The following is a 23,633-nucleotide window of genomic DNA, read 5'->3' on the forward strand; positions in this document are numbered from 1 at the left end:
GAGTATTTCCAAGCAGAGGGCGCAGCTCTTCCGTGATGAGCAGTAAGGACAAGAATTAAACGGCTTGGCTCCTGTAACTTTGGCCCTGCAACTCTGACAAAGCTGTGAGCAACACAACGTCTTCAACAGATCATAGGCAGGGAAAGGAAGTGCCTCCAAATGGCCCAGCAAGGAAAGCATCTTCAGCGTGCACAGGCTCTTTATTGCTGGTGAGGCATGCAAGGCAAAAGGCTGTCATAAACGTGGGCAGCCTTCCTCAGAGCCCACCCAAAAGCAGCAGGCATGGTTCTGTCAGTGTCCCTTCCTGACAGACCGAGCAAGAAGCAAAGCCTTGCTGCTGCACTGCCACGAGTGCCTGTGCGGGCTGCCCCCTGCCACACTCCCTGGCACAGGAGAGGCAGCAGAGTGCCCTTCCCAGTTTGTGTCCCTTGTTCCTCACAACATCCAGCCCCTTACCCACTCTGCCGGAGCTCACACCAGCTGGGGGCCTATAAAACAACCTCAGACACACACTGGAGCATCAGAAAAGTTATCATAGAATGATCTGGGTTACCTTAAAGATCATCAACAGAACAGAGGGACACAGTCTCAAGCTGTGCCAGGGCAGGTCTAGGCTGGATGTGAGGAGGAAGTTGTTGGCAGAGAGAGTGATTGGCATTGGAATGGGCTGCCCAGGGAGGTTGTGGAGTGGCTGTGGCTGGAGGTGCTGAAGCCAAGCCTGGCTGGGGTACTTAGTGCCATGGTTTAATTGACTGGATAAGGCTGGGTGCTAGGTTGGGCTGGCTGAGCTTGGAGCTCTCTTCCAACCTGGTTGATTCTGTGATCTAGTTCCAACCTACCTGCCACGGGCAGGGACACCTTCCCTGTAGAGTTTTAGACTTCATCTCCCCCAGAGGTGTGCTCCCACACCAGGAGAAAGCCCAGAGCCTGTTGTGGCCATCAGTAAAATCAGAGAGATGATGGTTGGAAGAGATCTTTAGGATCATCCTAGCCCAGCACTGCCAGCTCACCACTAAACCATGTCCCTCAACACCTCATCTTCAAAACCCTCTCCAGGGATGGAGACTCCACCACTGCCTGGGCAGTCTTGCCCAGGACTTGACAGCCCTTTTGGAGAAGAAATTGCTCCTCATGTAGAACCTGAGCCTCCCCTGCTGCAACTTGAGGCCGTTTCCTCTTGTCCTAGCACCCGTTCCTTGGGAGAAGAGACCAAGCCCACCTCGCTCCAACCTCCTTTCAGCGAGTCGCAGGGAACCAGAAGGTCTCCCCTCAGCCCCCTCTTCTCCAGCTCCCCTCGGCTGCTGCCCACCAGCCCTCATCTGCAGACCCCTCACCGTGCCTCCGGGCCGTCAGAGCCGTTTGTTTGTCGCTCCCCTGCCGTTAGCCCTCGCAGGTAAGCAGCCCTTGAAGCTCACCGGAGACTTTTCGGGAAGGAAGAGAGGAAAAAACCAACCTAAGTTTAAAATCTCCTCCCCTGGGGCCCCAGGCCCGCTCGGTGGATGGCCCCGCGAGTGCGAGCGGGGCGTGCGGAGGGGGCAGCGGGAAGGGACGGCCAGGGGCGGCCGGGGGGGGCGAGGAAGGGGCGGCGAGGGGCGGCCGGGGGGGGCGAGGAAGGGGCGGCGAGGGGCGGCCGGGGGGGGCGAGGAAGGGGCGGCGAGGGGCGGCCGGGGGGGGTGAGGAAGGGGCGGCGAGGGGCGGCCGGGGGGGGGTGAGGAAGGGGCGGCCCCGCCTCACAGCAGGTGCGGCGCTGCGGGCGGTTGCCGCCGTCCCGTGGCGCCCTGAGGGGCCGGGGCCGTCCCGCCCCGCGCGTCTCCATGGCACCCGCCGCCGGCGGGGCGAAGGTGAGCCTGAGGGGCCGCCTCGCCGCTCCAGTGATCGCCGGACCGCGGCTCGCTTCGGCCACCCCGCTCCGTGGAGCTCTGTGAGTCTCTCGGTGAGGAGACGAAGCGGGGCAGGGAGGGGAAGGGCGCTGAGGCGGGCGTGAGGCGGGCCGGCACGGAGGGCCGCGGCGGGGCCCGAGCGCCGCTGAGGGTCTGCGCTGAGGGCCGGGGTGGCCCCGGCGGCGCTGAGGGGCGGCTCGGAGCAGTCACACAATGGAACAGGTTGAATGGGAGCGGGCCAGGGGCCGCCGTAACGCCGGGGGTGGATCGGCGGCCTCAGGCGGCGCTGGGTCCGCGCTGGCGGCCGGCAGCTCGGTCCGCTCCGGGCACGGAGCAGCTCCGGGTTTGACTCTGCGCTCCCCGCCGGAGGGCGGGCCCGGCTGGGGCGGGCCGGGCGGCGGCGCCGTGCGTTTGAACCGGGAGCAGGTTGTAGACGGACGGGACCGAGCCGAGCGGTGAGTGCCGAGCGCGATGGGCTCCGGGAGGGACGCTCCGAGCTGCCGGTCCCTACGGCACGGCCCCGTGGGCGGCGGCCGTGGTGCAGCCCCCTCGGGGGCTCCCCTCGGCCGTTCCGGGACGGAGGTGTTCCCGGGTGGGCTCGGGCTGCCTGCGCCTCGGGGACCCTCCGTTGGGTTTTCGTTTCGGGAGCTGACGCCAAGTTTTGCGGCTTTTTGCAGCTGAAAGTTGAGAGCTTGCGAGGTGCAACTTTTTGTCTGCCGGGGTTTTCCCTGCGCTCAGCAGCGGCTGCGGTCGGGGAGGTGCTGCGGGTCGTAGCCCCCAGGACGTCGTTACACTGGTTTTTATTAAAACAAGCGGGACTCCTCCTTCCCCGGAACCCCCAGAGCCCTGCGGGGCAACTTCGGGAGCACCGTGAGGTCCCCACGGGAGCAGCCGGCGGCGAGGGCTTTGCCTTGGTGTGCTCCGAGGTGTAGTTGGTGCCTTCCGGGGTCAGAAGGAGCTGCTCCAGCGGCTGGAGCTGTGTTTGTTCTGTTGGTTAAATAATGAATCATGCTGGATAAACTTCCAGCCGTCTTTTGGGCTCCTCTCCTCTTCTTCTGGGGGCTTAAACCTGCTTTTGCCCTGTGGTTTTGCTTTAAGGCTGTTCGGTGGGGAGTTAAAACCAGAGGAAAACCTGCAACCGGTTGGTATGCCTTAGATTTAGCCCAGACCGTTTTAAATGAGGCTTAGCATCAAGTCCTGACGCCTCAGAGGAGTGGAAGACATCGTTTGGAAAGTGTCACAGGGCTTGCTGAGTAGGTCCCGACTCTGTGAGATGCTCTATAGGTGGGAGCTGAGCCAAGCCTCTTGCTGGATTCAGTCCTTCCTGAAAATACTTCATAGGAGAGCTGATAAGCTGCTCCATGATCTGCTTTGCAAGAAAATATTAAGTACAACGAGCTGGGGATTTTGCTCAGTGTAGGTTTTAGAATCATAGAATGGTTTACGTTGGAAGGGACCTCAAAGCTCAGCTAGTTCCAACCCACCCCTGGCATAGGCAGGGACACCTCCCACTAGGACAGGTCGCTCAAGGTCTCTTCCAGCCTGGTCTTGAACACCTCCCTGGGCAACCTGTGGCAGTGTCTCACCACCCTCACTGCAGAGAACTTCTTCCTGACATTCAAGGAGGGAGCAAATGAATGTTGTAAATGAAGCAGCTGCACTATTCTGGGCACTTCAATTCCAGCTGACTGCAAACCAGAAGGGGTGTTATTAAATTCCAGGCAGAAAGATACAAACCTTATCTGATGCACTCCGCATAGGCTCTTTGTTTAAAGTCTGCTTTTTAAACTCCTGGGTTATAAAGCACAATGTTTGGTTCTTTTCAGTGGGCTCTCCTGATTTTTCTTGTCCTTGGGACTTCTGGCCCTTGTGTTATGAAACTTAGAGGAAAGCCAGGAAAAAAAAAGGCAAAAGGCTTTGGGGGGGTCTTGCTCTGAAATGTGAGGGAACAGCTGCATGTAACAGTGCTGGAAAGAGAGACAGGCTCCAGCCCTCCTGAGACCCCTAAGCTAAAGGCAGTATGGGTGTGTGGAAAGAAAATGTGTCCAGGGCAGGGCAACGAAGCTGGTGAGGGGCCTGGAGCAGAGCCCTGTGAGGAGAGGCTGAGGGAGCTGGGGGGGTGCAGCCTGCAGCAGAGGAGGCTCAGGGCAGAGCTCATTGCTGTCTGCATCTCCCTGCAGGGAGGCTGTAGCCAGGTGGGGTTGGGCTCTGCTGCCAGGCCCCCAGCAACAGAACAAGGGGACACAGCCTCAAGCTGTGCCAGGGCAGGTTCAGGCTGGATGTGAGGAGGAAGTTCCTGGCAGAGAGAGTGATTGGCATTGGAATGGGCTGCCCAGGGAGGTGGTGGAGTGGCCGTGGCTGGAGGTGTTGCAGCCAAGCCTGGCTGGGGCACTTAGTGCCATGGTCTGGTTGGTTGGGCAAGGCTGGGTGCTAGGTTGGGCTGGCTGAGCTTGGAGCTCTCTTCCAGCTTGGTTGATTCTATGATTTCTGGGGAGGAGGCAGCCAGCAGAGTGCATCCATGCTGTTAATCTTGCTGTTGTTTAAACGTTAGCTCACTGAGATGAGTTTGAGATACCACTTTTGGCTCTTTATTTTAACTCTGAAGGAGGCTTTTTCTCTGTTTAAAGACGGCAGCAGGCTGTTAGAGAAGATAAACGTTTTTAAAAAGCAACGTTTTATCAGTCCCAGGTGAATGATTGGTGTGAAACGATCTGATCAGTGGCAGTTTCCTGCTGCCTATTGTCTCTAGAAACGAGGATCAGCTGGTGGCTTCGGATCGAGCCCTGCACAACTCATTATTCCAACAACACTGGCTCAGCTTGGGAGGTTGCCTAGGGAATTGATTTAATGCTTCTTGTCCTTTCACCCTTTGAGGCGGGTGTCCCACGCTGACTTTGATCCAAAATCGCCAGTCTTTAGAAGGGAGAATGCAATTTTCACCTCCAGAAAAGCAGAGGAGAGGCCACCCCCTGTTAGCAGATCCCAGCTCTGCCTGAGTCAATCTGTAATTTAAAACAAACACCCCTGGCAGTAAACCAAGTTCTCTGATAAGCATCAAAACACAGAATGAAATCACTCCTCTCTCCAATATTTAGCTTCTCCTTATTTCTGGGGAAGGCTTTAACCCTGAAGCTGTGTATTTCTGCTGGCTCTGCGGAGTAATCTTTCTAGAAACAGAATGAATCTGAGTAGTTATTTTGCATTTAAAGTGTCAGCCAAGATCCACTTCAATTTAAATGACTAACTTAGGTGGCACAGCTTCGGTAGCTCAGAGAGGGTTTGGAGATCCTGGGGATCTGGAGATAGGACAGTGAAGGTCAGGAGCAGCCAGCAGTGAAGACACTCTGGGTGACTCCATCCCTGGAAAAAGGGGATTGATGCGTTTTTCTGCTCAGAGCAGTGCTGGTTAGGCTTTGGTACCAGCAGGAAGAGCAGCTGTGGGTCCTGCTCTCAATGCCAGCTTGAGCAGTCTCCTGCCAGGGCCACAGCTACTACACAGGGTGGTGTGGTGGGTTTTTTTTGTTTGTTTGTGGGCCTTTTGTTTGCCTAGGATGAGTTTAAGGCGTTTAAAGAAGCCTGAGTGTTAAAGAAATGCCACAAACACCCCAAAATGTGGAAAGCAGAGGCCTGTTAGAGACCTCCTGTGTTGTCTTTAGTAGGAAAGCTGCTCCTGCCTGTGCCTTCCAAGGAGGTAAGACTACCATGCCTAATCCCCTTGTAGGGTCTAAAGAAACTCCTTTAATGCTTGATGTTACTGAATGAGGTGAAGTGGAGGTGCTTTCTGAGCAGAGTTCTTAGGATGTTTTCCTCCTGGCACAGCAGGATGCAGAGCATTTCTGGGCACTGCTGGTGGCTGCTGCAGTGGAAGGGTGTTGGAGCAGTCCCTGCCCAGCAAAGCGTGATTCCCCCTAGGCACTGGAGATTAATTAGTTGGAACCACTGGGTCTGAACTGCATTGGGGATCAATCTGGCTTTGCTTCCAAGTCTGCAAGCAGGAGGTGCTGCTGAGGTTGACCAATGTTAATGCAGGCTGATCTAATTGCCAGGACCGGGAGGTGTGTGCAGAACTGGTTTTGCTTTCCTCTTTCTTTCTGTTTATTTTGGGAATGGTTTGATTTCTGCAATAAAGGTGGCTTTCCTGTTCCAGCTCTGTGGACACAGAGGCCATTATCATCACTCCAGAGATCTGAGCTTGCCCTCTGCTTTCCTGAGTCAGAATCATAGATTGGTTTGGGTGGGAAAGGACATTTCAATGTCATTCAGGCCAGGGACATAGGCAACTAGAGCAGATTGCTCACAGCCTCAAACCTGACCTGGAATGGTTCCAGGGATGGGATGTCCCAACCAGGGACGGGGCATCTGTCACCTCTCTGGGAAACCTGGGAAAGGCTCTCACTACTGTTTCATAAATGTCTTTTTCTCCAGTCTGAATCTCCTCTTTTCAGTTCAAACCATCACCCTTTGTCCTGTCACAAGAGGCCCTGCTCAAAACTGTCCCCAGCTTTCTGCCCAGCCCCTTGAAGCACTGCAAGGCCACCAGAAAGTGTCTCTGGAGCCTTCTCTTCTCTTCTCCAGGCTGCACAACCCCAACTCTCACAGCCTGGCCTCACAGCAGAGGGCTTCCTGCCCTGCCAGTATTGCTGTTGCCTCCTCTAGCCCTGTCTGTGCTGTGCTGAGGACTCCAGACCTGCCCCAACACAGCAGAGGGGCAGAACCCTCTCCCTGCCCCTGCTGGCCATGCTGCTGGAGATAAGCTCAGGACAGGCTGGGGCTGTGCTGGCTCCAGCTTTGCACTCCCCACCCAGGACCCTCAGGTCAGAGGTACTTTTGCTAGACATCTGGCTTTCCAGAAGGAGCACCTGGTTGTACCTGGGTAGCTGAGAGAGTATCTTTGAGAGATGGAAAGGCAGACTGAGAGATCCAGAAGGTGAGGAAATGTCTGCTGCTGCTGCTAGATGCTTATTAGGGTTCCTAGGAGGGCAGTGGGAGTGCAGAGGAGAGGAAGGGAGAGGTGGGCAGAGCTGCTGCCAGGGAGCCACCTGTTGCAGTGCTAGGAAAAAAACAGGGCCATGATGCTGGGCAGTGCCTCTTCAAGGGCTCAAGTCCTCTGGTGAACCATGTAGAGGTGATTCAAGGGCTCTTGGCCATGTGTGTTAAAGCAGTCTATAATCTTTGGCATGTCCATATGAGTCTCTTCAACTTTAAATAACTCAAGGTTGCTTGCAAGAAGCTTCAAGTGGAGACAAGCTGCTGTGCAGAGCTGCCCATGCTCCATTACTTATTGGAGCTGACACAGAGTCAGGTACCCACACACACAGCATGCCCAAGCATGTCCCAGAGATGGAGTATGGGATGTGCTGGTTCCCTGCACAGGTCTCAGTCAGACACTGCTGAGCCTCACATCAGTGTATTTCCCATGTTCTCTGCTTTCTTCCAGCCATGAGTGTTTGCCCCTTTGGTAGTGTCCCTACAAGATAAAATGGAAGAATATTGGCAACTATCAACTGTGTCAGTTGTTGGCAAACATGAAGAGTCCTGTGGCATGAAATGCCCACTGCTAGGGGCGCTGCATGGCAAGTGCTAAGTAGCCAGATCTAGAGAATTCCATCTCCAGTGGGACGAATTATGCTGAGCCCAAAGGCAGGTGTCTTCTGAAGCTCTGCCCACTGAGCTGCCTGCCCTCCTGGAAATAATTCCTTCAATAGCAGTAAAACCAAATTCCTTTAAGGCTTCTTGAGGAATGGGGGGCAAATGCTAATTCCCTTTCAGGGTCTGTTGCCATGGGGAGTCAGTTCAAATCCTTTCTAATGCCTTCCTCAGCAGCGAGTTGTGCTGACACATGCTTTTCAGGGCTTCCCAGAAGGAGCTGAGAAGTGACTTGAAACAAAAGCTCCATCAGAACTAGCAGGCACAAGGATGGTTAAGGTTTGCTGTCTGTTAGCTGTGGGGAGGAGAGACAAAGTTGGCTGACATCACTGGGCTGGAGCATCTCTGTGAGGAGCAAAGGGTGACAGCCTGCAGAAGAGCAGCCCCAGAGGGCAGCTGAGCAGTGCTCAGCAACAGCTAAAGGCTGGGGGCAAGAGGCTGGGGCCTGACTCTTGTCAGTGGTGCCCAGGGGCAGTGGGCACAAACTGGAACACCTCACTTGCCTAAAGATGACCCTTTGAACAGACAACTCCAGCTTCTAAGAGTTTCCAGCTGCTCCCAGCAAAATCCAGGGGAGACTTTTCTTTGCTGCCATCCTGACTTGTGTCTTCTGCCACCTTGGATGCTAACATTGTGCCAGCACAGCCCTTCTGGTGGCCTCACTAGATTATGGAATGGATCTGGCAGAAACAGAAATCTCTTATTTAATTCCTCCTTCTGACCAAGTCCTAGAGAAAGGAGAAAAGAGTCAGATGTTGGATGTTTTCTGTTGCCATTATAAATATGTGGCCCTGGCACTCTGGGATGTGGTGTAATGGCTGTGGTGGTGTTGGGTTGATGGTTGGACAGGATAACCTTAGAGGGATTTTCCAACCCAAACAGTTCTATGTTTCTATCATCTTTCTGAGTAAAACTTTGCTGTTGGAAAGGGAGTGTAAACCTGGGGATGTTTCTAAGAGTTTTGTTTATAGGCTTTAATTTCTGACAGTTACCCACACATTTGTGAAATGGTTTACATCACAGGTAGGTCAAGTTTGCAGAATGGCCTAGGTTGGAAGGGACCTCAGAGTTCACCTACCCCAACCTCCCTGCCGTCGGCAGGGACACCTCTCAACTAGACTTAGCTGCTCAAGAACTCATCCAACCTGGCCCTGAACATCCACAGGGAAGAGGCATTCAAAATGTCCCTGGGCAGCCTATTCCAGAGGCTCACCACCCTTGTGCTGAAGAACTTCTTCCTCAGATCCAGTCCAAATCTACTCTCCCTCAGCTTCAAACCATTCCCCCTTGGCCTGTCTCTAGATATTCTTAAGAAAAGTCCCTCTGCAGCCTTCCTGCAGATTCTCTTCAGGTACTGAAAGGCAGCTCTGAGGTGCCCCCAGAGTCTTCTCTTCTCCAGGCTGAGCACCCCCAGATCCCTCAGTCTTTCCTCACAGAAGAGGTACTCCAGCCCTTGGGTAATATTTATGGCCTCCTCTGGACTTGCTCCATCAGCTTTGTGTCTTCTTTAGGCTGGACACACCAGAACTTTTCAGTCAATGAGAGCAATGAACTCTGGAAAGTATCCACACATTTGTGATATCATTTACACCACAGGTAGGTAAAACTGTGCCTTTTAGAATCACACAATTAAGCAGGTTGGAAGAGACCTCTATGATCATCCAGTCCAACCTATCACCTAAGCCTTCTAATCAACTAACCCATGGCACTAAGTGCCTCATGCAGCCTCCTCTTAAACACCTCCAGGGATGGTGACTCCACCACCTCCCTGGGCAGCCCATTCCAATGCCAATCACTCTCTCTGCCAACAACTTCCTCCTCACATCCAGCCTGAACCTGCCCTGGCACAGCTTCAGGCTGTGTCCCTTTGTTCTGTCCCTGGCTGCCTGGCAGCAGAGCCCAACCCCACCTGACTACAGCCTCCCTGCAGGCAGCTGCAGGCAGCAATGAGGTCTGCCCTGAGCCTCCTCTGCTGCAGGCTGCACACCCCCAGCTCCCTCAGCCTCTCCTCACAGGGCTGTGCTCCAGGCCCCTCCCCAGCCTTGCTGCCCTGCTCTCAACACAGAATCACAGAATGTTAGGGGTTAGAAGGGACCTCCAGAGATCTTCGAGTCCAACCCCCTCCAGCACCTCAACATCTCTCTGCAATGGAGGAGCTCAGAACTGGACACAGCACTCAAGGGGTGGCCTGAGCAGTGCTGAGCACAGGGGCAGAAGAACCTCCCTTGTCCTGCTGCCCACACTGCTCCTGAGCCAGCCCAGGATGCCATTGGCTCTGCTGCCCACCTGGGCACTGCTGCCTCCTCTGCAGCTCCTCTCTCCCAGCACCCCCAGAGCCCTCTCTGCCTGGCTGCTCTCAGCCTCTCTGTCCCCAGCCTGTAGTGCTGCTTGGGGTTGTGGCCAAAGTGCAGAACCCTGCACTCAGCCTTGAAGTTCCTGGGTTACAACAGCAAGCTGAAGTTGGGACCCAAGTGTTATTAGTGTCAGCTCTGTGGATCTTTGCTGCAGGCTCTGTGCCCTGCCTGTTCTTCACAGAGAGAGTGATTGGCATTGGAATGGGCTGCCCAGGGAGGTGGTGGAGTGGCTGTGGCTGGAGGTGTTGCAGCCAAGCCTGGCTGGGGCACTTAGTGCCATGGTCTGGTTGGTTGGGCAGGGCTGGGTGCTAGGTTGGGCTGGCTGAGCTTGGAGCTCTCTGCCAACGTGCTCAGTTCTGTGATTCTGCATGGCTCCTGCACTGATCATGCAGGTTATATGGAGTGAATGTTGCTGTTTGATGCTGATTAAGGGGGAAATCTGCACAGATGATGTGTGGGAGCCCTGAGAGCCTGGCTTTGTATGGCAGCTAAATCCAAATCTGCCTGAACTCAGACCAGCTTAAATGCTTAGCAATATTGGGGCAACCGCCAGTGGCTTAGGGAAATAAGAAGCCCAAGGAAGCAGCTGGGTGGATGCCCAATGAAATATTGTTAGCATCTCTTCAGATCTGGCTTTGGGGTCTAACTGTGGCTAAACTTCACATTTTGTGCCTATTGAGTCTGTGGATACTGTTTAAAGAAAAGAAACAGCGCCCAGCTTGTGCAGCAGCTGCTCTCTGGGGGCACTTTGTGGTCCTTCCACCAGAGCTGCTTGCTACTTTCTTTAGGAAGTTCAACCAAAAGATTTGTTGTTGCTACTTTCTTTCAGAAAGTGAAACTGTGGCCTGGAAACAGAAGCCCTTCTTCTAAGATGAGATTTAACGAGGCTGAGCGCAGAGTTCTGCTCAGGGCAGAGCTCATTGCTGTCTGTAACTACCTGCAGGGAGGCTGTAGCCAGGTGCGGTTGGGCTCTGCTGCCAGGCCCCCAGCAACAGAACAAGGGGACACAGCCTCAAGCTGTGCCAGGGCAGGTTCAGGCTGGATGTTAGGGGGAAGTTCTTGCCAGCAAGAGTGATTGGCATTGGAATGGGCTGCCCAGGGAGGTGGTGGAGTCTCTGTGGCTGGAGGTGTTGCAGCCAAGCCTGGCTGGGGCACTTAGTGCCATGGTCTGGTTGGTTGGGCAGGGCTGGGTGCTAGGTTGGGCTGGCTGAGCTTGGAGCTCTCTTCCAGACTGGTTGATTCTGTGGTTCTGATTAATGGATGAAGCCTGGGCAGAAGTTCCTCTTGATGGCTACCATTAAACTAAGCCAGGGGAAATCCTGTAGCACATTTTTTGCTCTATAGTTTCCTAGAGAGAGATTCCAGGATACTATAAACCAGGCAGCCTCACCTCCATCCCTGGAAAAATGGTGGAGCAGCTCCTGTTGGAGGGCATCTCAAGGCACTTGGAAGAGAAGAAGTTTATCAGGAGTAGTCAGCATGGATTTACTAAGGGGCTGTGCTGCCATCCAGAGAGACCTGGGCAGACTGAGAGCTCAGCACAGAGGAACCAGATAAAGTTCAACAGGGACAAGTGCAGAGTCCTGCACCTGGGGAGAAATAATCAACTCCACCAGTCCAGGCTGGGAGGTGACTGCTGGGAAGCAGCCCTGTGGAGAGGGACCTCGGGGTCCTGGTGGCTAACAAGTTACCCATGGCACAGCAATGTGCACTTGTGGCCAAGAAGACCAAGGGGATCCTGGGGTGTAGTAGGAGGAGTGTGTCCAGCAGATCCAGGGAGGTTCTCCTCCCCCTTTACTCTGCCCTGCTGAGACCTCATCTTGAATACTGTGTTCAGTTTTGGGCTCCCCAGTTTCAGAGGGACAGGGATCTGCTGGAGAGGGTCCAGTGGAGGGCTATGAGGATGATGAGGGGACTGGAGGGCATGGCTGATGGGGAGAGGCTGAGGGCCCTGGGGCTGCTTAGTCTGGAGAAGAGAAGACTGAGAGGGGATTGGATAAATGTTTGTAAGTATCTGAAGGCTGCCAGGAGGGGGGGACAGGCTCTGCTCACTGCTCCCTGGGACAGGACAAGCATCAATGGATGGAAGCTGCAGCACAGGAGGTTCCAGCTCAACACAAGGGGCAACTTCTTTACTGTAAGGGTCCCAGAGCCCTGGCACAGGCTGCCCAGAGAGGTTGTGGAGTCTCCTTCTTTGGGGCCTTTCCAGGCCTGTCTGGATGTGTTCCTGTGTGCCCTGAGCTAGATTGTGTGGTCCTGCTGTGGCAGGGGCTTGGACTGGATGATCTCCTTGGGTCCCTTCCAACCCCTAATATCCTGTGAGCTGTGATTTTAAGGTGCTTCAGGGAAATGAAGTTGGTAGGAGCATAAATGTTGCTGGTTGCATGTTGTGTAAACAGACTTGCAAATGACTTCACTCCCTCTCCTCGGTATCTGTTACATCCCAATATCAGTGTAACAAAAGGCTGAGCCCTTGGGCTTTTGAGAGCACGTTTGAGAAGTGTCCTGGCTTCTCTGGTTTCCAAGGCATCTCTTTGCCAAGCTGCTGAGTGCTGATGGCACCTTTGGAAATGAGAATGGTAGAATCATACAATCCCTTTGGAGGGAAAAGACCTTTCAAGGCATTGAGGCCAAGCAGTCTGCCAAGACTAGTGCTGAGGCACCACATCTCTGCCTCTCTTAAACACCTTCAGGGATGGAGATTCAACCACCTCACTGAGCAGCCTGTGCCAGTGGCTGAGTGCTCTTCTGAGGAAGACCTTTCTTCTGATACCCAACTTAAACTTCTGATACCCAACTTAAACCTCCTCTGGTGTAGCTTGAAGCCATTTCCTCTCACCTGGTGTAACCTGAAGCCTTTTCCTCTCATCCTATCCCTTACGTAGAGCTTGATCTGGATGTTTCTTGATTAAACTCAGAGGTTGTGCAGAAGGACCAGCAATCCTGTCTGGGCAGCCCTCACTCTGTTCATGATGTGTGCAAGTACATCTTTTGCTTGCGCTCAAATGTAGGGTCAAGGAGTTAACTCCTTGGACTGCTACCTCACTCTTCTCCAAGAAAGTTCCAAGTGGGCCCTGTAAAATGATTTCATAGAATCATGGAATGGCCTAGGTTGGAAGGGATCATCTACTCCAACTTCCCTGCCATGGGCAAGGGCACCTCTCAACTAGACCTGGCTGCTCAAGGCTTCATCCAACCTGGCCTTGAACACCTCCAGGGAGGAGGCATCCACAACCTCCCTGAGCAGCCTATTCCAGAGTCTCACCACCCTCATACTGAAGAACTTCTTTCTAAGATCCAGTTCAAATCCATTCTCCATCAGTTTCAAACCGCTCCCCCTTGTCCTGTTTCTAGGTGCCCTCATGAAAATTCCTTCTGCAACCTTTCTGTGGGATCACTTCAGGGACTGGAAGGCAGCTCTAAGATGCCCCTGGAGCCTTGTCTTCTCCAGGCTGAACAACCTCAGCTCCCTCAGCCCTGGTGCTTGTTCTGTCTGCAGCAGCTGGCAGCTAGCTGGGTGCACAGGATAGCAGTCAGCAGCCATTTCAGTGCTCCACCACCATCACAGCTGCCAGATTAAAGAGCAGAGTTTCTCTGACTGGTGTGTTCCTGCTGCTTAGTGCTGGCCAGATGGTCCTTGTGCCCTCCTGTGCAGATGTCTCCTGTGAGTATTAGAGTGCTCTCTGGCCCTGGCTGCAGCTAACCCAGCATTAGTTCCACTGACACCCTCAGTGGGCCCTTTGCTTGACTCTCTGTCACTCTTCTCACTTCTATTTCTTTTACTATTATCATTATTCTTTATTCTCCCCTGAAGTCAGTTGCAGCACTTGAACTGCTTTGAGTGTAGAACTTCCCACTGACAGCTCTCTGCAAGCCTGTGAGCCCTGGAGGCCTCTGAGCAGTCAGTGTTTCCTGGGTTTGCTTTTCTGTGGCAGGCAGAGCTGCCAGGCACACCTGCTATGGGTTATTTCTTCCTGCTTTAAGACCTCTGCTGGAACTTTTCACACTGTTTGGTTTTGCCACACTATTTTGTGCTAAGGGAAGGGATACAAGTTTCATAAAGCATCACAGACTCAGGGGTTCTGTCAGAGGGAAGAGAGATGCAGTGTCTGTGCTGTTGTTAGGAAGGATTCACTGTGTCTGATTGACTTCAGACTCCCCTCTGCTAAGTGCTTCAGAGACACAAGGGGAGAGGGCAGCTCAGGAGGTGAGCTCAGCAACCTCCATGCTGTACACATCTTACTTAACTGCCTGTCAAGCTGCTCTCAAAAGAGCTGTGCATAGGACTCAGGCCAGTTCCTCTCTGATGCTAAATGGACCAGTGCTTAATACTCTCTTCACACCCAGGACCTGCTCAGTGTCCAGGTTAAATACTGCAGATAAATGTTCAGATTAGGCTGCTGCTCTCTCTCCAGTGCTAGCCATGGCAGCCAGAGCTGAGAACCTGCCACAGAATGGCTTGGCTTGGAAGGCAGCCTTGAAGGTCATCTTGTCCAATCCCCTGCACCCAGCAGAGATATCTCCAACTAGAACAGGTTGCTCAGGGCCACAGCCAGTCTAGCCTTGAATGTCTCCAGGGATGGAGCCTCAGCCACATCCCTGGGCAACCTGGTTCAGTGCCTCACTGAGCAGAACTTGAGGTTCCACCTCAACACAAGGGGAACTTCTTGACTGGAAGGGTCCCAGAGCCCTGGCACAGGCTGCCCAGAGAGGCTGTGGAGTCCCTTTCTCTGGAGATTTTCAAGGCCTATCTGAATGTGTTCCTGTGTGCCCTGAGCTAGATTCTCTGGTCCTGCTCTGACAGGGGGGTTGGACTTGATGATCTCTTTGGGTCCCTTCCAAGCCCTGACATCCTGTGATCCTCTGAACTTCTTCCTAATGCCCAATCTAAATCTCCTCTGCTCCAGTTCCAAACCATTGCCCTCTTCTTATCCCCACAAGCCCTTCTAAACAGTCCCTCTCCAGCCTTCCTGTAGGTGCCCTTCAGATATTGAATGGCAGATTCCAACTGAACTCTAGAGGAAAATATTTCCCCATGAGAACAGTCAGACCCTGGAATCACCTCCCACGGGAAGTGGTGGATTGTCCTACACTGGACAGTTTTAAGGCTCTGCTTGGCTGGGTGCTGGGCCAGCTCATTTCAGCTCTGCTGTTACCTGGAAGGGTTGGACCAGACGATGCTTGGTGTCCTTTCCCACCTGGCATCCTGTGAGTCTGTGAAGACACAGCTGCTTCGTGTTGCTGTGTTCCTGCAGACCACCCTTGCTCAACTTGCACCTCCACAGACTATCCAGCCAGGAGGCCAATGGGGTTTTGCCACACTGCAATAACATCTCATCACCAGCGTAGTGAAGCACCAATCGATCACTCTACCTCCTGGAATGAAGGTGCCAGGCTGGGGGCTGAACCTGCAGGAATTTGGCTTCTGAGTGATGGCCCTGAGCTGAGAAACCTGCAGAGCAGAAATGGTAGGAGTGTGTTCCTCTCTTTCTGAGTTGGTTGTGTTATCAAGTAGCTACACAGGCTCACTTTTGAACTCAGATGTATTTCTGCTCAGGATTTTGGTGCTTTTTATTTGGAGAAGGCACCAAAAATGGTTTGGGTTTTTTTTTGGTGGGGCAATCCTTTCTGGTTAAACATCATGATGTGCTTACTGGCACTTTGCACTCATCCAGCTCATTCTACATGTATAAAAAAGCTTATTCTACATGTATGAAACAAAAAAGGTTGGCCCCAGGTGATCCCTGAGGTCCCTTTCAACCTGGCATCCAGTGAAAATAAGTTCCCCAGGTATGACATTTTGATCTGTGCCTTGAAGTGCTCTTTGCAGTGTCGTTGCAGGTCTGTGTGCAGTGGAGCTCCCAGGAGCATGTGGATTTCAAACGGTGGTGTTTGGCCCAAAGCATGCCCTAAGCTGGGGTTCTGTTTGCGTTTTCTGCTGTGTGCAGTGCAGTCAGGCACGATCTTGGCCGGGCTTTGGCAGAGCTCTGAGGGGCAGCCAGAGCAGTGCTGCTGTTTCCGAGGAGGGTTTTCTTGCAGCGTGTTTGTGTCAGCTGGTGCAGCCACTTTGGGATTCTGCCTTCATCGCCGAGGTGCCAGGGAGAACCTTTGTTCCGAGGGGCCGCCGCGGTGTGGGAGAACCCTTTGTGCAAGGACAAAGGAGTATTGTGTGGGCATGGGGCGTGAAAGGGAGGGGAGGGGGCGGAAGGGTTTCTTTCACTGCTCTCTACCTCTCGACAGCAACATTTCCCCCATAAATCTCCCCAGTGATAGCAGTTCTGTGTGGGAGCTGAGCTGAGACCTCTTTGTGCACGTTCTTGGTGATGAATATTTGATGGGCTTTTCTTAATTAACACATGATGCCACTTGTGTTTTTACAGCCCAGAGCAAAAAGCCTGGCAGTAGGCTGGACCATGGTGGAAGAATTATTCCTCCCCTTTAAGAGTAGCTAGCAGCTTGGGCCTTGCTAATGAGTGCTAGAAGAGCGGTCCTGGTTATGGCAAGCTGTAATGAAGGCTCGTGGCTGGCAAAGGCAGAAGGCCAGGACGTGGAGAAGGCAAAGTTTGGCAGAGGCAGACAGTATCAGTGCTTAGCTTTCCAGATTGGAGTGAAATATGCCTGTGGTGTAAACAACGCCTGAGCCATACCCCAAACACGTTCTGGGATGGAGACTGAGGTGGCTGGGGGAGGGAGCAAAACAGAAACAGGCTTTTTTGGCTCACGCCTGCAGCAGATCCTTCAGACCATCTCTCCTCCCACAGAGGCACCTGCAGAAAGGTCTGCAACAACAGACCTGCAGCAGAAATGCTGTAGATGCCACTGTAGCATTTCCCTCGCTGCTGCCAGAGGCCTGGCAGCCCTGCCACAGGAGCAGAGGCAGAGAGCTGTGTTTGTTCAGCCTGGAGAACAGAAAGCCTAGGGGGATGCCTCACACCACCAACCAAGACATAAAGGGTGGCTACCAGGAGGATGGAGAATCTTTTTGCAAGGAGCACCCTGGAGAAGACCAGGGGTTGATGGGGACAAGGAGAAAGCATTTGGCACAGCTATGCATGGGGAAGGGGGAAAGTTCTCCAGGTCCTTCTGTTCACTTATAGCTGAGCACAGTGGTTGGATTGAAGCTTGAGGAGGGGAGATTTAGGCTAGATATCAGGGAGGGTGGGGAGACACTGACACGGGATGCCCAGGGAGGTTGTGGAGCACAGAAGCACAGAATGTGATCTTTGACCACATTCTGTGCTCCACAACCTCTCTAGAGGTGTCCTAGGTCAGGTTGGATGAGACCTTGATGAACCAGAGTTAGTGGGAGGTGTCCTTGCTCATGGCAGGGGGTTGGAACTGGATGAGCTTCAAGGTTCCTTTCAACCCCAACCATTCTATGAATCTGTGCATGGGGAAGGGGAAAGTTTCTCCAAGTCCTGTTCCCTTAGATCTGGCTGTGAAGAACAGTTGGAGTCCTGTTGGCTGTGGCCTAAGAAGGCTGCTTTTCCGTTTTGTTCTCAAATCTCTTGAGCAAGACAGCTCTGTGTTCCTCAGCAGAGCTGTCCTGGGGGCATTACCAGGGTGCAGTTCTCTTTCACTGGGAGGGGATTGGTTAGGAAGCTCCCCTGGCAGTAGCTTGATGAGCAGGTTTCAGTGGCAGTGCCCTTACATCCTGCTAGTGGATGAAGAATTGGAGCAGTGTGTGCCAAGCGTGGGTGAGAAAGCAGCTGGGCTGGCCAGAGCCAAGGTGGGAGGGAGATCAAATGGGAGACCAAAGCAGGCTTGTAACAGGAAGGAGGATCTGAATTGATGAGTGTCTTGAACTTGATAAAAGAGCAGAGAAAAGAATCCAGTGGAAGGATTTGGTGTCAGGACAGGAGATCAAGGAGTCTGGGGGGGGGGTTGATAATTTTTTTTCTGATGAGAATTATCAAGGTGGCTTCAGCCTCTGGCTTGGCCTTTGCTTGGCTGGGCCCTGTCCTCCACTGCCTTGCTGTGCCTTTCTGTCTTAACTGGCTTGTGAGTGTTGTTGGCTGAATCCAAGGAAGATTGGATTCAGAGCTCTGTGTCCAAGAAGAGCACTCTCTGCTCCCAGCTTTTATTGGTGAGAGCATGTGCAGCAAGTTGCCCATGAATGCTCTGATGGACTTGGCTCTGGTGCTGCTGGAAACACAGGAGGACAAAACTGCTCCTGTGACAGTGCAGGGAGCCTCAGGCTGGGCAGGCAAAGAGGGAAAGCAGGAGCCAGCATGGAGCTGTGCAGGGAAGGGTTGCACTAGTCCCACAGGGAGATCTCTGCAGGCTGCCTGTGAAGTGTGCAGTGGCTCAGAGATGAATCCCACTCTTCCTCCCACGCAGCACTGGGGGCTTCTGCCCACTGGTGAAGACACTTGGCCAGGCAGCCATTGAGGAGGGGCATTCAGGCTCTCAGGGTGTCCTCAGCTGGTGGCATTGGCCAGGAAGAGTGTTACACAGACTCACAGAGTGGTAGGGGTTGGAAGGGACCTCTGGAGATCAAGTCCAGGCCCCTGCCAAGGCAAGGTCACCTAGAGAAGGTCAAAGAGGAACACATCCAGGTGGGTTTGGAATGTCTTCAGAGACAGACTCCACCACCTCTCTGGGCAGCCTGCTCCTGGGCTCTAGCACCCTTAAATTAAAGAAGTTCCTCCTCTTGTTCAGAAGGAACTTCTGCTGTTCCAGGTTGTGTCCATTGCCCCTTGTCCCCACCTGTCCTGTTTGGTCCTGTTGGGGGTTAGCTGTGTAAGGGAGGCAGGGCAAGCAGAGAAGATGAGGAAGCAGATTGACAAGCACTGGTGCTCTGAGACCATCTCTTTCCTGGGCAAAGTTGGAATCCTTTGGGGCTGGAGGACATAAACTGTTCATGGCTGACGAAACTGTGTCCCCTCAAGCAGCCTTGCCCCAGCGCAGTTCATCTGGGGCTCCCATGGGTCAATGAGCACCAAGGACAGGGGTACACTGGTGCAGGGAAAGTCCTCAAGGCTCTCTGGGGCCTCAAAATCAGGAGCTAATTACCTTTGATTTGCCTTTTTTTTTTTTTTTTTTTTTTAATTGCCTTCTCTTGGGGTGGATTTATAGTTCCATGCTCGTGCCTGATGTGTCTGTAGCTTGTTACTTATGGGACAGCATCAGTAAATAGATTCAATTGATCATCTCTCCATGGTCCCACAATAAAATAGATTCAATTTGTCATCTCTCTGCGGTCCCACAGTTAAGGAGAGTCAATTCCTCATTTCTCCATGGCCCCACAATCAAATTCTTCATCTCTCATGGTCCCACAATTAAGTAGAGTTAATTCATCATCTCTCATGGTCCCACAATTCAATTGATCATCCCTCCATGGACCCACAATCTCCTGTGCTGGCTGGGGAGTGGCTGTAGCAAGCTGGGGTGGGTGCAGAGCAGGGCAGGTTTGCTTCAGCAGCTTGGAGCTGGCTGGTTGGGATGGTTGTTGCCAGCTGGTCCCCAGCTTAGTCAGGGTGACCCACCTGTGAGTGCAGGTGGATCCATCCTGCCTTAGAGAGGGGCATGTCTGGAGAGTGATGTGCCACTGTGCCAGTGCTGTGTGTGAAACTGCTGCAGGGGAAGGGCACAGGTCAGTGCTCCCTGGGCTGCCGCTGGGTTTGTTGTGGCTCATCAACCGGTCCTTACCCTGCTCTGCTTGTCCCCACAGGGTCCCTGCCTTGGCTGGTGAGCAGCAGGTCACCTCGCCATGAGTTACTGGAGCCTGGAGAAGAGGAGCTGTCTGCAGTACTGCAGGCACTTTCTGGTGGACAACGGAGTGTTCCACGGTAAGGGACAAGCTACCGGTTTGGCTCTTCTGGGCCCCGCTGGCAGGTGCCACTCGGGTCCCCAGGAGCACCCTGCCCATCGCCTTGGTACCCAGCCTCGGCCGTACCTTCACCGTGCGGCGGCTCCTGGTGGGTGCAAGGCGCAGGCTGGGGGCTGCTCCCCCCAACACGGAGGCGTGGGGCACGGACACGGACACGGGCTGGCTACCGGCGGTGCCCCACGGGAACACCAGGGGGAGCTCCCGGCCCGGTGCTGCCGAGTCGGCCGCTCCTCCTCCTCCTCGAGAGGAGCTGCAGCACAGGCAGCAGGCAGAGCTGCTGTGGGTGTGTGGAGATGGTGATTGGATTTTGAGGTGAGACGTGCATTGTGCTCATGTGGGCTGGCATTGCTGTTCACTTCAACTTTTCCACCCGAGGCAACTCTAAAGCTGCTTCAGTCAAATCTTTGTGCTCCTAGAGAGGAGGAATTGGAAGTGTGAGGGAAAACTTTGCATCCAGGTATCGATCAGACCTGTGTGCAAAGTCAATATCTAACAGTGATCCCTAATCAGTTAGAACACCTTCCTGCTAGCAAAGGCAGAGCATACTCTGAATACATTCTGCTATAAAAGAGCTTCCTTTGCAGAACCTCTACAGGCTGCCCGTGGAGGTGGTGAAGTCACTGTCCCAGGAGGTGTTCAGGAACTGTGTGGATGTGGCACTCTGGGACATGGTTTAGTGGCCATGGTGGTTTTTGATTGAAAGTTGAACTCAGTGGTCTTAGAGGTGTTTTCCAGCCCAAACCCTTCCAGCCCCTAACATTCAGTCTCAAGTTGTGCTGAGGGAGGTCTAGGCTGGATGTGAGGAGGAAGTTCTTCACAGAGAGAGTGATTGGCATTGGAATGGGCTGCCCAGGGAGGTGGTGGAGTCACTGTCCCTTAAGGTGCTCAAGAAAAGCCTGGATGAGGCACTTAGTGCCATGGTCTGGTTGATTGGTCAGGGCTGGGTGCTAGGTTGGACTGGCTGAGCTTAGAGGTCTCTTCCAGCCTGCTTGATTCTGTGATTCCCTCCAGCCACCAGCCTGCTCTCCAGCATGACTCTTTGGCTGCTGCAGCTGTGCCTTGGATGTGACTTAGTAGTTTTGCTCTTCCAGACAAAGTGAGAGAAGAGTGCAGTCCATATTCTGTTACCCAAGGTGGTATTTTATGGTAGAGCAGCACAATGTCTATAACCTGCTAATGATGTGATGGATGGATAATGACCCATCAGCACCATGTCTAGTGAGTGATGAGTCTGCAAAGTGAGAACTGTCTAAAGTAGGAGACATAATTAGCAGGAAAGATCCTATGGCTTAATTTAATTGTCTGTCTTTCATTCATGACCAGATAAGATTAATTATTTTTGCCTAAGAGGATCCTTCAGGGCTTCCCATTTGTGTCTGCGACCTAAGCCAGACACTGCAGTGGCAGCTACTTAAACTCTGAGGGAGCTGAAGTCACAGATTCAGATTCACAGGCTGCATTTGGGTTGGAAGGGACCCTCAAAGGTCATCTTGTCCAAGTCCCTTTCAGTCAGCAGGAACATGTCCAACCAGAGCAGGCTGCTCAGGAACGTCTCCAGGGAAGGTGCCTCAACCATGTCTCTGAGCAACCTGTTCCAGTACTTTACCACTCTCCTCACTGGAGGACTTCCTCTCATTCTCCTCTCTGAGACACCAAGTCAGAATCACTGGATTTGGATTTGAAGGGACCTGTCAAGGTCATCCAGTCCAAGCCTCCTGCAGCCAGCAGGGACATCTGCAACTAGAGCAGGTTGCTCAGAGCCCCAAACAACCTGACCTGGCATGGTTCCAGGGATGGGGCAACCTGGGCCAGGGACTGAGCTGCGAACTTTGGCCTCTTTATGATTAAGCAAACAACTCAAATGGGCCTTACCTGTGCCTGAGCAGAGAGGAGGAAATTGCTCTTGTCTGAAAATCTTTTTACACCCCTGGGAAATGAGGGAAGCAAATTGTGCTGTGAAGTCTAGGTGGGAAGGGTTCCGACTGTTCCCAGGGAAGGTTCTGTGACCCAGTCCCTTCTGACTTGCTGACATTTCAGTGTTTAGGTGGCATGTGTGCAGCTCTGGCCTCTGTTCATTCTAACTCTCACCGTGGGGCAGCTGTAGCTATTATGGTTGCATATTCTGACAGTGAGAGCATGGCTCCTCTGGGAGCAAGCACACAGAGCCCTGGATTAGCTTGTCTGCATTGATGAATACTAATTTTCCCTAATCATTAAGCAGAAAGAAGCTGTGACTTGTTTAGGAAATAGCTGATTTTGTCTCAGAAGTTCTGCAGGTAGCTGCTCAGGCTCATTGCAGTCAGCTCCTGACAGCATTTATCTTTTCTTCTGAGCTCCATCAGAAATCCAACCTTTTGTTCAAATTGCACTGCCATAACTGTAATTAATTCTCTCTTCAGTTTCTAATTTCATCTTCTGACCTCTCCACATCTTTCCAGACCTGTGTCCAAAGGGACTGGGGTGTTACTGCTGTGATGTCATGTCCATTCACATTGTTCACCTTGTCTGAGCTGCACTCTTTGCTCCAGAGCAGTGGCTCAGCCAACTGAATCAGGCTTGGCACGCTGTGGTGGCCCAGTCGTTGTCTGTTGTTGAGCCTGGAGAATTGCTGCACTCAGGTGCAAGCTAAACAGATGAAAACCTTCCCACTGCATCAGCTGGTGTTCTCCAAAAGCACAGGAATGTCTATCTGAAGAGACTTCAAGGCTGGGAACATCTACAGAGATAGAATCACAGAGTGCCAGGTTAGAATGGACCCCAGGGGTCATCTGATCCAACCCTGGCAAGTAGAGCTGAAATGAGCTGGCTCAGCACCCTGGCAAGCTGAGCCTTAAGTCTGCCTGGGTCAGGGGAATCCAACACTTCCCTTGGAAGGTGGTTCCAATGTCTGACTGTTCTCATGGGGAAAGATTTTCTTCTGGAATGCAATGGGAATGTCCCCAGCAGTAACTTGTCCCCATCACCCCTTGCCTTCTCCATGGGACTCCTTGTGAAAAGGGATTTTCCATCCTCCTGGTAGCCACCCTTTATGTCCTGGTCCATGGTGTTAAGGTCTTCCCTGGGCCTTCTCTTCTTCAGGCTGAACAAACCCAGCTGTCTCACACAGTGTGAACTTTGCTGCTCAGCTCTGTTCATCTCTGGGGTTTCCTTCTCTCCCTTCTGGGACCTGCATTGCACCAAGAACTCAAGCTGATGGTGTTCCATGTCTTCCCCTCCAGCTGAGGTGTTTAGAAGCTCTTGTGAATTGCATGAGTCATGCCGAAGCTCTGTGTTTATCAGGAGTTTAAACGTGTTAAAAAACAAAAACCCCTCAAGACCTCCCAAATAAACCTCACCAAACCCAGCCTGAGAAGCACCCCAAAGGGGCAAAACCCCCAAAACATCTTAGAGAGAATGCAGCATTGAAGGTATAACCTGATGGAGGGCACAATGTGAATACTGAAGAGCCTCACTTGGAAGACAAGCAGTGTCTCCTGCTCCAGTGTGGGGGACACATCAGCTGCCAGTGAGCAGGTGATGGAGGACAAAGCATCTGAGCTGTGGTCCCAGGAGGGCAGCACATGGCTGCTGTGATGCATTAGGTGGAGGCAGATGGATTTGTGAGTGTCATGAAGTAAGATGAAGGTGTTAGTGCTGAGAGGTCCAGCCTCAGTTCTGGGCAGTGGTGTTCAAGTGAGGGAAGCTTAGGAACAGGCAGAGGAAAGGATTAAGAAGTGGAGATGAGATGAGCCTGGTTCGTTTAGCTCAGAAAATGAAAGCTTGAGGGGGGATGTGACTGCTGCCTACTGATGCATTGCAGGGAAGAGGAGGCTTATTGGAACTGATGGGGAAAGACGGCACAAGCAAACTGAAGGTTGTCCACGAGGATCTAAATAGACACAGGGAAAACCAACAAAGTTTGGGGTGGAAAAATGCTTCAGG

At 53.0% G+C, this 23,633-nt stretch overlaps 1 protein-coding gene across 5 annotated transcripts in view; it reads left to right on the forward strand.

Moving 5' to 3' along the window:
• Positions 1–1,298: 1,298 nt before the first annotated feature.
• Positions 1,299–23,633, forward strand: part of PLCH1 (phospholipase C eta 1) — an 88,744-nt gene continuing 66,409 nt past the window's right edge. For 4 of the 5 annotated variants that reach the window (XM_064164784.1, XM_064164788.1, XM_064164787.1 and 1 more), the window contains exons 1-2: positions 9,046–9,122; positions 19,554–19,671. In XM_064164784.1, coding sequence (XP_064020854.1) covers positions 19,593–19,671 — 79 coding nt within the window. In that variant the 5' untranslated portion in view covers positions 9,046–9,122; positions 19,554–19,592. Of the gene's footprint in view, positions 1,394–9,045; positions 9,123–19,553; positions 19,672–23,633 lie in introns of those variants that run through there. The other variant, XM_064164786.1, reaches the window with a different exon arrangement.

The sequence above is a fragment of the Pogoniulus pusillus genome, chromosome 26 (assembly GCF_015220805.1).
Source record: "Pogoniulus pusillus isolate bPogPus1 chromosome 26, bPogPus1.pri, whole genome shotgun sequence".
NCBI classification, from domain to species: domain Eukaryota; kingdom Metazoa; phylum Chordata; class Aves; order Piciformes; family Lybiidae; genus Pogoniulus; species Pogoniulus pusillus.